The following is a 14941-nucleotide window of genomic DNA, read 5'->3' as shown; positions in this document are numbered from 1 at the left end:
TCTTCTCCACCACCATTTCCATTTTTGGATCTCTTTCTCTCTCTCTATACTTTAATTAATTTTTTTATAACATTTGAAACTTATATATATACACTAATTAATTTTTAAATTATCATTGTATAACTACTAAGGGTATTATGAACAATTATACAAAAATAAGTTATTTTACAACTTATAGTATCAAACACCACAACTACTTAACTACAACTTCTAAGAAGTTGCAGCAAACAGGTTCACAACTTATTTTAAGTTTTAGAAACTCTAATCTAAGAAGTTAGAAGCTATAATTTCTTTAATTAAGCTGCAACAAACGGGGCCTATAATTAGTCCAGATTCTCTGGCTCTTGATTTTTCTATAAGGTGATTATTGAATTCTTATATTTAGAATGGAGATAAAAACTAACTGTTATTTTTCCCTTTACATGGTTTTGGATATACCTACTTTAATTTCCTTTCTTGAAGACTTTTGTATGATTTCTCATCATTTCTATTTCTATTTTCCTCTTTAGTTCTTGTCCTGTAGATGGAAAAACACGATAAATTTTGTCACTTAATCCTTTCCCTTTACATGAGAGTGAGAGTTGTTATCTTAATAACCTCTTTTTGTGACCAAAAGATGAGTTTTAGTAAATTCATAAAAATAATATTTTTATAAAATAACTAAATAAGAGTACAGTTATACATAAAAATAACCTGCAAACAACCCTCCTTAGAGTGGAGAGCCTCATGCATTGAAATTCCATTCTTCTTCACATATGATAAACAGTAAACATATGGTATTAAGTAATAAGTAATTTGATTAATGCCCCCAAACTGAAGGAAAAATAATAACAAAATATAGAACACACACGCTTTGCAGAAACAACCTGCCATAAAAGTACAAATGAAGATAAACCTTAATTATAATATTCCTTAGGCACATACACAACTCATAATTTGTGCATCTCAATTAATAATAAAAGCAATATTTTCTGCCCCGACTGTCCTGCCATCATAGATAAGCTTCCTTCTGAAAATATTGAACCTTAACTACATGCTAGCATTAAAAATAACAACAAAAAAATAAGTCTAAGATGCTTTAGAACATATGCTGTGCAGCTGTTGTCAACCAAATGTCAGTTCTTCCAATAAACACGGTTTCTATTCTTTGTAGAACTTCATCCAACTGCCAATTGCCAACTACTTCGAAACGCAGCCCTGTCAAGGAAGCAACCAATGAAACAGCTGCTCTTGTTGGTTTGGGGCAATGGTACCAGCTGAATTCAGAGATGTGGAAATTAAATTAGTTTGGAAGTATAAAAGAAAAAGATTTCAACCAAATAGAGATTTTATGTCATATGGAAAATGTTCAATGCAAATAGTTCTGTACCATACCTTGTACTCAATGTCATTTCTAATGCTTCAAACAGCTCACTTCAGATGAAGAATGAGATACCATATATGCTTATGGCAATGGTAATTTGGCCCTCCAAGATTTCATCAACCTGCTCCTTATTCCTCAGGTTCAACAGATTGGTGAGAGCTTTCAGACGCTTAGGTTATCTTTTCAGTTTCATCGGAGCTCTAATTCTTCCATGGCTTTCAGTCCACAATATCTCTTCTACAGAGGCAGTAACATAGAGTCAACATTCCGAACTACAACTTCCAAACTCAAATCCTCTGACCTAACTAATGAGAAATGTCACCTTAATGGTCTCCCAAAAAGAACAATTATGCAGGCTACTGACAAGCCCTTCTTATTTTCTCTTAAGTACCAAGTTCCCAAAAATAATTGGAGACAAGTCAGACCACAAGGGCTAACAACTGGTATGGTCTCCCTCAAGTGGATCACAGCAAAAACTCTCTAAAATGAATTGAGTTAAAGGACCCGGAATCCAATCAACACAATTACTTAACAAATTTCACAGGATAAAAATGAAGGAAAAGTATGCCAAACCATCAGGTGAACATAGCCATCTGATGAATACTATAATGAAGAATACTGCTAGTTGCATTTCATCTCTACCTTCAACCAAAGGGGTAAGATTATGAGCAAGGGGATCCAAACAAGACCAAATGGAAGAACTAATGGTAGACTCTAAACAGAATCCACAAGAGGTAAACTAAGATACATGTGTAACTTTAACAAGAAGTCCTTGTCATAGAATTAACTTTGCAGCAGTACATAGCAAATAATCAGAAAATGGAACAATAAAAGCTCACATCTCAGATCTAGCAAAGAAACATAAACAAAAGGAATGTATACCATTAAAGGGGGTGAATCATCTTCTTGGGACCAAAACAAGCAAAGTTTTTATCTAGGTATGAATAAGCAATACAAAATTTGTTACAATATGCTCAGAAAAAATCCCTAATCAATGTTCAGTATGTGTAAGTTAACATCTTAATAAGATACAAAAGCCATACGCGTATTGTAGCTCTATAAAGTCTGCTGCCAAAGCTCTATCTGCTGTAGGAAGCCATTTCCTAATAATATACACTGAAGAAGTGAATGAATACTTGAACCACCACTGATTCTGCAAGCTGTCCACCCCTCCCCTCATCACAGCTTAGCAGGACCAACATTGGTTATTTCTTCAGTACGAGTAAAGTAATACAATTTGAACTCCAGATAAAATCCCCCCTCATTGTGCTGCTATGCTTGTGCCCAGCCCCAGTAATTTTCCTTCACTTAGCTTCCCTTTAATCTCAGTTTTGACAACATTAATCAAGAGCAAAGCCGCAAAAGAGATAGAAACAATAAGCATAAAAAACACGCTGTTCCATCCTCTAGTTGAAATATAACCTGCTAAAAGTGGGCCAAGAGCGGCCCCAATGGACCCAGTACCATCTATAATTGCGGTCACAGTAGCTAAAGCACGGGAGTTGCCCTTAATCAAGCTCTGTGTACCAAGATCAGCTGCAACTGCAGTGGTTATGAGTGCATATGGCCCATTTACAAGCAACCCAGATAGAAACATCAGCACAATATTGGCAAACATAGATATGCTTCCATAAGAGCGGTAAGCAACTAGGGCAGGAATGGACAGCAACAAGAATATAACTGAAGTAACACCACGAGCTTCAATCATATCAGAAATATACCCTGCGAGAACACCACCGCTAACCCCTCCAATATCAAATATTGTGGAAAGGATGCCAGCATTTTTGTGTGAAAAATGCACACCTGCAACAGCTGCAACAGAAAAACAAACAAAATATCAAGCATTAACCACATTAGCTGCGGCAACAGCTACAATAGCAGCATGACAAAGTTCAAAGTAATCATTTAACAAATCAAGGGGAGCCGTTTAATAAACTTACGTAAAAAGAGGCATTCAGATCCTACGTGCAAGAAGAATTGGCCATTTTCTTTCAGACATGGTTCTATGCAGAAATCCACCATGATAAATGGGCACGATGCAACTATGAAAGTCATCTAACATCCTAAAATTTCTCACAACATTCAAGCTTTTCTGTTGATGTTTCCAGACTTCTCTAACATCCTAATGCAAGAAAACCACCTAGCATGTTAAAGAACCACAGACTACATTCTAGACATTTGTTTGTACATTGTCAATTGAATACAATCAAAAGAAGCTGAAAAGGGTCTCCAGTTTGAGCAAGCATCTTGTATTGGCAATATAAATTTACAGGAATGGTGAATGCATGCAAAGGAGAACATTTTAACCAACTCGTATATGTTCATTCTAATTTCACAACCAAAGTACAAATAATTACCAGTGTGCCTTATGTAGAAGGGCAACCAGTATAAGAAAGTGTAAGCCACAAGCTTAGAGAAGAACAGACAGAATGCAAATGGTGCCACATTCGGCAATCTCCACGCCTCCAAAAACCCAATTGCAGCCAAAGAATCTGAATTCTGAGATTGATGCAGCCCTGCTTCACCAGACTCAAGTTCCTCCGCATCAACTAATGGCACTCCCTCCACATTCATCTCGATCTCCTTTCCCGGCAACTCCAATCCAACATCCTCAGGATTCACAACAAGAAACAAATAAACCACAATCCCCACCAATATAATGAAAATCCCAGGAAACACAAAGGACCAACCCCACCCAAAACCCAACACAGAAGATGCCACCACTGAACCGATAATATTACCCACTGAAGTGTGCGAATTCCATACCCCCATTATCAACCCTCTCTTGGACTTCCCAAACCAATTCCCAACCACAGCCACAACACAAGGCCACCCAATTGACTGAAATAATCCACACACAACCTGAACCAACACAAAGAAACCCAAATCATGAACTTCTAACCAATACCCAAACCCAAAAACCATCGTCAAAATGCCACTGCCCATCATCCCAGTTGTCAGGAACACCCGTAGATCGATCCGGTCGCCGACGTGGCCGGCGAAGTACATTCCGGCCGCATAGGCCGAGAGGAAGGCGAGATCGAGCTCGCCGAGGCGGTGGGCGCCATGGGGCCCATTGAACGGCCGCCAGCCGGCGGCATTCCCAGTTGAGTGGTCGCCTGATTGGGGGGCCAAAATGCTCTTGACGATGCTGGGAGGCTTTCGAGAGGCGTGGAAGGCGGCGTAGGCGGCGAATGTGATGACGAGGACGGAGATTTGATGGAAAGTTAGGGTTTTATCTGGTGATTTGAGGAACTGGAAGAGGTTGAAGCCGGGCGGAGCTAGGGTTAGGGTTTCTCCCGGCATTCTTGAATTGAAATTGAATCTGAATCAATTTTCATAGATTGATTGTATATACATAGATTCGCAAATACGTATACGTTACAACGGAAGATGGCGATGACTATTGAATCGAATTTTCTGACAAGAACGTGGGATTCAACAGAGCTATTTGCCAGATCTGTAATTTTTCGTGTAGTTTAAGGAACATGGCGTCGACCTGGAAGGAACTGTAACAATTTTGGAGAAAATTACATTCACAATCTCATTTTTCATAAATTACATTTACAATCTTAAGATCAAGTTATTAACTGTTTAGTCCTTATGCAACATGACATTAAATTATAAAATAATATTAAAAATTATAACGGATGACGGTATAATGTCTCCCTATTAAATATAGTTACAAAAATTATGTAATATTATTTTTTTAATATAAATATAACATATGATTGACGATATTATCATTATTTTAAATTATATCTTATATTAAGAATTTAGATACAATGTAATATAAGGATAAAAATTAATACAAGGGTTAGTAAAAACGTTGACTTCATTAACTAAATAAGTATTTATTAATATCAAGTTAAAAGTAACAGCCCTTAGTCTAAATGCAAAAAGTATTTACCAAGAAGTAGTAAGGAAATTAATCGATGAACATGAACAATCCAATCCCAATGAATCTAAATGAATATTAATCAAGTCAACAGGAAGTCGAATCTAAGTTTGGCTATTGGTTGCACAAATGATTGCAATAAATTTGAACATCTTTCCAATTTTGCCTTTCTTGCTGGCAAGTCTTGTCCATCCTCTCCGTTTTCCCTCGGCCAACGACAACAATCCTCCCGTTGGCGACCAGGCAAAGACGGTCGGATGGGTTCGGGAACCAGCCGAATGGGCTCGCGCCCATCTCGGACCCGGCGAGCCAAGCGGTCCGCCCTCTCGTCCTGTCTCTTCGTTTGCGGTAGCTCCGCCAACCAGGTACACCCGCCGCTGCCACCTCCATTATGTGTGTGTGTTTGTTTTTCCGTCAATTGATGGGCGTGGTGGATTGATCAATGGAATGCAAATGATGGGTTCGGTTTCGTATTGGATGAATTGGGCTAATTGACACGCAAATAGTCATATGTGTATGTATTTGTGTGTGCGTGAGTGTGTATTGGATTTGATGGTCTTAATCAGGATGGTGTAATTTTGGCTTGAAGATGGAAATTCTTGACCTGAAATTGGGTTATTTGGCAATGGAAGGAAAATTTGGACATGGGTCATTGTTGGTTTACTGGATTCATGAAATGAATTTCAGGATGGTTTGATGAGAAATGTGCTTAGATTTATACAATGACAGGATGTATATTGTCGAAATAAGTATCCACAATGCGTTAAGATTGGAGAGTTTCCTTTCTGTTTTCCTCTGAAGAGATTAGACGTCTATGTGTCTCGTAAGAAGAATTTGAATATGGCCAAAAAAGAAGGGAAGAAAGACATTGACATTTCAAATTTGCTTCTAATTCACTTTGCTTCCTGCATGCATACGCTTCCAATTCCTTTTTCTCAAAGCGATCTGATATTAAAACTTGATTAACCTTAGCGGACAGGTGATTATGTGTTAAATGTAAGTGTGAAAGTGGAACCTGGTAAGGCAGTGTCTTCTCAAAGCTTCTATAATTCTTGTTTTAAGATCACATATACAAGACAGACTTCTAAGCCTGTACTATTGTTGCTTTGATATCTCGTTAGAATATCCTTTTCTTGTAGACAATGGAAGCAACCTCTTTTCAAAGCAAGGGTAAGGCTGCGTACAAATACAATTATGGCCCTCCTTTGACCCTTGCATATCAGGGAGTCTCCGCATTGAGGACGCCCTTCTTTATCCTTTCCTTGGTATGCTTGTAAAGAAACATATGGTCCTCTTTCTGTACTGGGGACATTCAAACTTTTTGATGAGTTGCTTAATATGGAATTGGACTGTAAATTAGGAAATGCAATGACATTAGATATGTCAGAAGAAGCTTTTTAATAAAAAACTGTTCAACAATTTCTTTTACGGTTACTTGATATTGGGATTTGGAACCAGAACTTTTGCCCATTCATATTCTATATAATCAAGATGTTAAATACTTTAAAATGACATTAAGTGGCATAGAGGTGAATAGCGTAAGTATTAAGTACAAACTGTGTTAATATATTAATAAAAATATTGGTTACTCATGGTGACATTCAGTCAGATAAGGATAATTCCAGCCCATTCAGGTTTGAACTATACCGTAGGTAACCCTAATCTTTTAGGATAATTCATAATAGGATTGAAATAATAACTTCATCTCCAAGTGAAGTTGGCCTCCCAGGACTAAAATTGCCACCAAGCAAGAAAACTCCAGAATTCTTGGTTTATGTTACTCAAGGTACATAGCATTCACACCGTGATGCTCCAAGGACTGTCTCATCCCATACCTTTATCCCTTAACCAAATTGTTTGTTTAAGAAATGTACTATGTCCAGGCTGCACAAGTATTCCCACAATCCAAGTTGGCTAACCTCTGCATTACCCGGATGATACTGATGGTCTGCCTATATCAGTGTTTTCAAAAGTGCTAAGTGCACTTGAGCACAGGAGCCCATGAAGCTTAAGCACAAAGTGAAATGCACAGTTAAGTGAAGTGTGACACGTATGAGCATAAAAAATATAAACTACTAAAAAAGAAATCATTGAAAAGAAACTAAATAAGAATGAGGGATGCAAATTTAACAAATGATGAGAGATCATTTTTCATTTATATTTTATACACAAACAAGTTCATTTATATTTTATACATGTTTACAAGTTTATACAATCATACACCTATCCCCAATCAATCAACCCCTAATTTACAACAATCCCAAAACAATCAATCCCTACTTACAATCAATCAACAATCCTTAATTTACAACAATCAAGAATATATTAGCAATCCCTAATTTACACCTAATTATACGTATCCATTAATATTTTTTTGCTCAAATAAATACAGTCGAGTTTCTGTCTTTTTGTTTAAACAGCTTTTTTTGTGTAAGGTTTCCATTTAAGCAGCCACATCATTGCAAAAATTTAAACAAATTCAACTATTCATTTTGTCTGATAAAAAGAAAAAAGTGTATTTCCAAAGCGTGCTTATTTTCAAAGCTCGGGTAAAAGTGCAACCAGAGCATGCTTTAATCGTGCTCAGCTAAAGTCATGGAGCTTCACACACAAAATGCCCCAAGAATGCTGTGCTTTTTGCTTAAAGCATGCTTTTTAAACACTGGCATATATGCCCCAATTAGGCTAACACCTCAACAGGCACAGCATAATGTTGTCACATTCACATGATAGTACACTTTTATGTGCCTACAGTGAGCATAATTTTTTCTTTAAGGTGGTCTAAGTAGAGTTACAAGTTGAATGATTATCCATGCATTGCAACCACAGCTTCCTATTTTGTGGGTTTTAGTGCTGGCAGATTAGCTTGTGAAGGAGTGGTGTGTTTTTTTTATTGTTGCTACAAGCACTTTCAGGTTCTGACATAATTATAGGACCAAATCCGTATTCAGCATTAATATGAGAAATGACATGTGAAGATAGCTTACTTTCACAGGGTTAAATATTCTTCTTTCACAAAGTGACTGTTTGATCATTTTCAATGGATTTCCTTTTTTCTCCCCATTCAGTTTTCCCCCTAAGTTAAAGAAAAAGAAATGAAGATGATAAACAACTAGATTCCTGGACATGTAGGTTTCCGAGTAGCAACCTGAAAACCCCAAGCTGTTGGTCACATTTGAACAAGGGATGCATGGCATTAAGTTTCTTAACTGCCAAGAATTGTTTTTCTGCTTTGTGTACCCATGGTCAATTCCTGAATTCTCTCCACTGCTTAATATTCTCCTTTTGTAACGGGGACTGATTTGGTGAACTTGTTTTGTGCAGATGGAAGATGATCCATCCAATTTTCTGGTAAATTCTATGAAAAAAGGAAAGTCTAAAAAGTTGCGAATCCCAACAAAGGAATCTGCTTCAGCTTCTGGTGCAAGGACTGGTTTAATCAGTGTGAGAACAGAAACTGAAATTGGAGCCTCATCTGAAAATAGAGTGGACAAGCCTGAAAACTCTTCTTTTGAAGACTGTTTAACTGACATTGAGGCATCTAACCAAGGGAAATGTTTGTGTAAAAGTGATGAATCAGTTCCTCCTCACTTACCTGTCGATTATAGAACTAATGAGAAAGCTTGTACTTCATATGCCAATCAGTTAATATCAGACTCAGTTTCTGCAAATATGAGGTCCTATGTGGATGTTGTTAATGGCATTGACAATATGATGGACAAGGATGAGTCTCGGATTTGTGTAGGTGTTAGAGATTCAAGTGTTTCATCTTCTGAAGAGTTTGGAGATTCTTTCTCAGATGAGGTGTCTATTGAAAATCATGAGAGTGAAGGGATGTTCGTTGAAAGTTCTGATTCTTGTTCTAGCTATGTTCTTTCTGATTCAGCAGTAACTTCTCAGTCACCAAGAGATGATACTATTCAAGAGACCACACCTCCAGGACTGGGTACTTTTGTGTCAAATAGGGAACAAGGCCAGGGAAGTTCAAGTTTATTTCAGGTTGATATGGCGGGTACCTCTTCCAGCACTTCTAGTAGCTCCCCTGAAATAAATAATCATGAAGCAAGGCGAAATGGTAGAAGAGTGTTCTGGGATGCTTTTTCAAGACGCAGATTTGGAATGCATATTGATCCCCACACATTTGGTCCCTTGGCCGATGATACAGATAGTACCAGATCTCATGGAAGATGGCTTCTTGATTTTAATGGTGATTTCTTCAGTAACAGGGTTGGGCATGATTCTGGGCACATGGGAAGCAGAAGTCATAGCATGAATGAACAATTTTGGCATTCAGGATCAGAGGTGATCTTTTAAATACCTTTTTGTCTAGTGGGATTAAAGCTTGCAATTGCTGTTGTTCGTCTAGTGGCTATTTTTTTAACACTTCTGAAGTGAATCTTTATTCTTCTGTCTGATGCACATATTTGTACACTTACAGAGTAGCTCTGCATGCTGTCTTTCTTCCTTGACTAAGCTGGCATTGTTATCATACTCTATATTTGGTATAATTTTCTTGCTAGGTAACTTTTTGGACATTGGGCCTTTGAGGTGAGCATATTGTTTGAATGGAGGAACATTTCTTTAGCCGTAGGAATTTCTTACAATCAATAATGTTTACGATACTATTTATAAATTGGAAGACAAAAGGGTTATATTGCCTTCACTATATCTATTTTCTTTTCTGGTGTTATTTTACCAATTTGCAAAATTTTCTGCAGGCCTGGGGAAGATTCCATAGTAGCCTTGAAAGGGTTAACCGCCAAACAAATACTTGTCCGGCAGGGCTTCACCCTAGTGGCACCTGCTCATGTGAGTCAATCGTGACAGCTGAAGAATCTGGTACTCGTGCAAGTATTTCACGAATTGTTTTGCTAGCTGAAGCATTATTTGAGGTAAATTCCCCTGGATTAACATACATGCTTTACTTAGTTTGTGCCAAGTTCCCAATTATTTGTGCTAGTTATCTACTGTCCCAGACAAGGTGTCATGATTTGCTAGATCAATTTTGAGGCATTTGCATTGTTGAGTTTGTTCCTTGCAATGGCCTTGCTGAATTCACACTATGAAGTTGATATTTTATTTTTTAAAATTTGTCTATATGCCTTAAGCAGGTGGTACCAGTTGAATGTGATATTCTACCTTCAATTTGTTCTCGTTTGTGTTAATTTTCCTTCTGTTTATGCTAAAGGGCCTAGTAGTTATTTAGCATTCGATATGGTCATGCTCTGTGAAGACTTGCAAAAAATGAAGTTTTTTAAAGAGATGAAACGGATTTAATATGTTAAGAATGACTGTGTTTACTTTTGAATGAAGAAAAAAATAAAATTAGAATGGACATAATTTGTTTCATTTCAATATTTACCACCGCCAACTAATCATTTGAGAGTATGAAATTACCAGTATTACTGATTTTTGTCACTTAATTTAGGGAAATACTATATAAAATTACCTATATATTTTATAGTTTCTTAAGTTTTATTCTCTTCTTGGATTTCACAGATTTGGATGTACAATCTAAATCATTGATATTTCATTCTATTCTGAATTTCTGTGAAAAAGTTTTATGTAGGTCTTGGTTGTACATTATCCAATTCAGTCACCATTTAACAGTTCATTTTAGCTGCCTTTGCCTTCTGTCCCCCTTCTGGGGGGGAGGAGGTGGTGTTTAATAAAATGGAGAAAATTGGGAACCATAAAATAAGATTATTTGGGAAAGGATAAAATATTGAATGAAAGGAACTGCTTTGATTGATCATTTAAGTAGTTTTTTTCTTATGTAAATCTTGAAGGAAAATAATTATGCAAGAAAAATGAACTAAATATGGTTAATTTTTCATTTTGTTTCAGTTTGCTAGGGTATTTATGTTATGTTGGAGATTACCAAAATAATAATGGTGATGATAATTAATAATAATTGTATAACAATGGAATGATAATAATATTAGAGTTATATGCATATGTTCTAAGAAATACAGATATGAACATGGGACCAAGACACCCTGACATAGCAACTCCTGAAACAGTTTGGGCATGCCACAAGGATATAAAATACAAAAATGTACCCATTCTGTATATATAGATGACATAATTACTATTTCTTTAGTTTTTAACATCAAAGATAAATTTATAATTGAATAAAAGATGAGAATTATTTTTCGTATTATATGTTTGGAAAGAAGTATACACAATAATTAATATCTATTGAATTATTAACTATCATCTGATCTAAAAAGCTTAAGTTGTTAGACAGAAGATTAAATTTTGTCTTTTAGACTATTATTTTACTCTCATCACGCCCCCTCATGTATAGCCAAGTTTCACTGATAACTAGTCCAACACTTTCAACAATTTAAATTATTGGTTGGCAATGAAGTTTGAACTCAGGACCTTTGGTTATTCTGATATCAAGTTGAATTGTTAATCATCATTTGACATAAAAGTTTAAACTGTTAGATAGAGGGTTAATTTTATCCTTTATACTATTATTTTACTCTCAACAACATCCATTTCAGAAATCCCTATTCTTAACAAGCAGAAAGTTTGGGGCTCCAGAATTCTTGAAATTAAACAGTTTTGAGGAAGGATTAATAGATACAAATATATGAAAAATAATTCCTATCATCCATGTAGTAGATAATTCCTATTTAGGAATCCCTATTCATTTTTTTTTTAATTTTATAATGTAGGTCTAATTTTTTCAAGCGATATTATCAATATCCATATAGTCAACCTGAACTACTCTTACAAAACACCAGGTGTTGTGAATGAGGCAGCTATCCTAGCTTTGATATATCAGTTGTTGCATTTAACCCATCCAAACATGAACTGACTGGACAACATGTTGATATGCTTAAAGGATCAATAGAACCAAACTTCGTATCTTGCTTTTTATTTCTTTTTGGCAAGTAGCAGCTCTTTAGCTGTCTCACAATGTGACAAGAGGTGATTCCAATTCCATGTTCCTTAAGATAGACTAACTAGTCCTAGAAGCAATTAGGAAGCTTGTTGATCCTTAAGGATAAGGCCAGGACCTTTTGTGTTTTGATCCTAAGGTAATTGGTTAGAATTGGAGGCAAGGGTTCACCTCGACCTCTTAAGAACCATCTAGACTCAATAGTCGGATTTGTTCCTACATTTCTAGTACCTGGTAAAAAGACTTTAAGGCAACCTAATTTTTCACCAAATCCCTCTTGGATTTGTGGGTAGTAGTTCGTGTTGTTTTATTTAACCAGGCTGAATACAAATAAATATGATTCATGTTACATGTTGGCTGCATTTGTAGGAAGCATGACCAGATTGTGAGACGAAAACTAAGCGATTTGGCCAAGTTCAAGCAGTTTAATGTTTTTTTATGCTTTTATTTATAATCTTTTATTCCTTTAAATGCTTAGTCCTGGCTAGAGGGACAGGATTCTTAATATCCTATAGCCAATGATAAAAAAATTCACCCCAGTACCATGTTTTAGTTTGCTTGGAGATAGGGAGAAAAAAGAATTGCCAACCTAAATAATATACAAGACAAATAACTAAATAGCAGAAAAAAGCATGAAGTTTATACATCCCTTTGCCAGGTAAAATACAAATTGTAATTTAGAAATATGTTAAGTATGAATCAAGAGTCAGCAAAATTAATGTGTTTCATACAATCCTAATTGGGTATTTAAGCAAAATGTGTCGCATGACTTCTTTGCTTAAGAATGTTTGTAGCTCTGGTGAATATTAAATTAACATTTTTTGCACAACTAGCACCAGATTTGGATTTTTTACCATGGTAGCATCGGATGTTATTCTGGCCTGGGCAGAGCCCCCAGTTCTAATTGGCAAGTCTCTCTAGCTTCTCTTTGCAAGCACATTTTGCAAGTGTTTGGCATAGAAAAGGGAAACACCCCCCCCCCCCCCAAAAAAAAAAAAAAATTAATTTGTGGGTTTGCTTTGGCTAGCAAAAATTGATTCCTTTTAGACCCGCCAATTTAGCGGGTCTCTCTTGGCCAAGCTTAAAAGCCATCCAATGATACTTTAATAAAAATAACAAATCAGATGCTAGTTGCATAAAAACACAATAAAGTAACGCTAATTTAATAAACAAAAAATCCAACATTCAATAGGCAAGTTCCCTATTCTAGTGTGTTGTCACGTCATGAAAATAAATATTGACCTGCTTAGAACTATATGAATGCTCGGAGATTTAGTTGGAAGTTAGTTACATCAAACTATTTTGTTTTCTCTGTTATGTTGCTGCTTACATGTGCAATGCTGCTCTTCATGCAGCTACAATATTTTCCTCCTCTCACCAGTTGTAACCATTCAAGATAATATGTGATGCCCTGTATTTAAGGGGTGAAGGAGATCTTATATTCCAAATGTCCTTCTAAAAAGAAAATTCTTCTTTTGTTAGGGCCTGGGAGTAATATATTTAAGTAGTGTAGTTTATGTAGCTCTATTTTGTAATAATATGCAATTTGCAGGTACTAGATGAAATTCATCGTCAACCGGTGCCACTTTCCTTATCTGTGGTCTCACTCCCAGCTCAGGAGGCAGTTGTTGATTCTTTTCCTGTTAAGCATTATAGAGTGCCTGACACAAGTGACAGTGGAGATGATGCTGCACAGTAAGTTGCTTATCACATTCCCGCTTCATGACTGTAGGATTAATTAATTATATAAACAACAAGAATTTTTATGAAGTGCTTGAAATTTTATTGGGTTGTTTATAGCATTAATCTCTTAGTAACTAATCATCGGCAGCTTATGGTGCCATGATCACTTGTGCCACCTTGGAAATATGGTAGTCATTTGGGCACTTCATGTTGAGTTTTTGCTTTATTTACTTACTAGGATTTAACAAGTACATTTACAGGTGTTACATATGCCTGAGTGAGTATGAAGAAGGGGATAAAATACGGGTTCTTCCTTGCCACCACGAGTTCCACATGTCATGTGTTGATAAATGGCTGAAAGAAATACATGGGTAATATGTCTATGATGTTGCTTCCTTTCTGGATCACATGTATTTTCGACAACAAATACCTATATATTCTGTTTCTCTGCTGGTTCTTCTCAGGGTGTGCCCACTCTGCCGAGGGGATGTTAGCGAGGGATTCACAAATGACTCTGTCTCCAACTCAGGAGCACCTTCTTTTGATTAAAGGCTCCTCTGGTACTTGCATGTAAGGCAGTTTCTGTAGGAAAAAAATTTTCGCTTCTTCACAAATATATCTATATTCTTATCTCCAAATTCGTGTTGGAGCCCCATCCCTCCCCCCCCCCCCCCCCCCCCCCCCCCCCCCCCCCCCCCCCCCCTTCTCTTTCCCAACCCACATTTCTTAATTTCTTCGCATCTGTATCAACTTCTATAATGTTAAAAGGAAAGATATTTAGCTGTTTTACCAGTAGTTTTCCTCATTTCGCCGCAGACAAATTTATTCAACGGAATTTGTTGAAGTTTCATAGGATCCAGCTACGAGCAAAGATAGAAACATCATACAAAGTTATAATTTGTTTTTAGTTTGCTCTTTTACTGCATGATGAAGACAGTTTTAAGTGCAGCATATTACAATAACTGCTAATTGTGCCTTATGTCACTTAATATTGGGTTTGTCTATGTCTTTGCTGCCAGAAAGTTAAATGGTTTGAAGTTCTGTTTAATCCTTAAGTTCCCAGTTTACTTCAGGAAAACAATGA

The 14941-nt window shown here is 36.5% G+C and overlaps 2 protein-coding genes across 4 annotated transcripts; one reads left to right on the top strand and one right to left on the bottom strand.

Annotated features, from left to right (window-relative positions):
- Nucleotides 1-872: 872 nt before the first annotated feature.
- On the bottom strand, nucleotides 873-4869 carry LOC127806989 (putative glycerol-3-phosphate transporter 5). 3 transcript variants are annotated; one of them, XR_008024555.1, is made up of 4 exons: nucleotides 3721-4869; nucleotides 2246-3175; nucleotides 1375-1600; nucleotides 873-1256 (listed from the first exon to the last, which is right to left on the bottom strand). XR_008024555.1 is itself a non-coding variant. In XM_052344644.1 (2 exons), the coding sequence occupies exons 1-2, from the start codon at nucleotides 4667-4669 to the stop codon at nucleotides 2625-2627; spliced, it is 1500 nt and encodes a 499-aa protein (XP_052200604.1). In that variant the 5' UTR covers nucleotides 4670-4869; the 3' UTR covers nucleotides 2226-2624. The 3 variants fall into 3 exon arrangements, 1 of the variants encoding a protein (XP_052200604.1); XR_008024557.1 differs by having other exon boundaries at nucleotides 2407-3175; XM_052344644.1 differs by lacking the exons at nucleotides 873-1256; nucleotides 1375-1600 and having other exon boundaries at nucleotides 2226-3175.
- Nucleotides 4870-5273: 404 nt separating this feature from the next.
- Nucleotides 5274-14878, top strand: LOC127806790 (uncharacterized). Its single transcript, XM_052344305.1, has 6 exons — nucleotides 5274-5626; nucleotides 8586-9563; nucleotides 9980-10153; nucleotides 13727-13869; nucleotides 14118-14228; nucleotides 14322-14878. Exons 1-6 carry the CDS (start codon nucleotides 5333-5335, stop codon nucleotides 14404-14406), a joined length of 1785 nt encoding a protein of 594 aa, XP_052200265.1. The 5' UTR covers nucleotides 5274-5332; the 3' UTR covers nucleotides 14407-14878.
- The last annotated feature ends 63 nt before the right edge of the window (nucleotides 14879-14941 follow it).

Source organism: Diospyros lotus, chromosome 7, assembly GCF_014633365.1.
Source record: "Diospyros lotus cultivar Yz01 chromosome 7, ASM1463336v1, whole genome shotgun sequence".
Taxonomy (NCBI): Eukaryota; Viridiplantae; Streptophyta; class Magnoliopsida; order Ericales; family Ebenaceae; genus Diospyros; species Diospyros lotus.
Note: the sequence above shows the minus strand (reverse complement) of the source record. Positions and strands in the feature narration are given on the sequence as shown.

Coding starts and splice junctions, on each gene's coding strand:
- LOC127806989 (XM_052344644.1), bottom strand. CDS start 4,669: ATGCCGGGAGAAACCCTAACCCTAGCTCCGCCCGGCTTCAACCTCTTC. Junction 3,176..3,720: donor CTTCTACATAAGGCACACTG/GTAATTATTTGT, acceptor TTTCTGTTGCAG/CTGTTGCAGGTGTGCATTTT.
- LOC127806790 (XM_052344305.1), top strand. CDS start 5,333: ATGAATATTAATCAAGTCAACAGGAAGTCGAATCTAAGTTTGGCTATT. Junction 5,627..8,585: donor GCGGTAGCTCCGCCAACCAG/GTACACCCGCCG, acceptor TGTTTTGTGCAG/ATGGAAGATGATCCATCCAA. Junction 13,870..14,117: donor AGTGGAGATGATGCTGCACA/GTAAGTTGCTTA, acceptor GTACATTTACAG/GTGTTACATATGCCTGAGTG.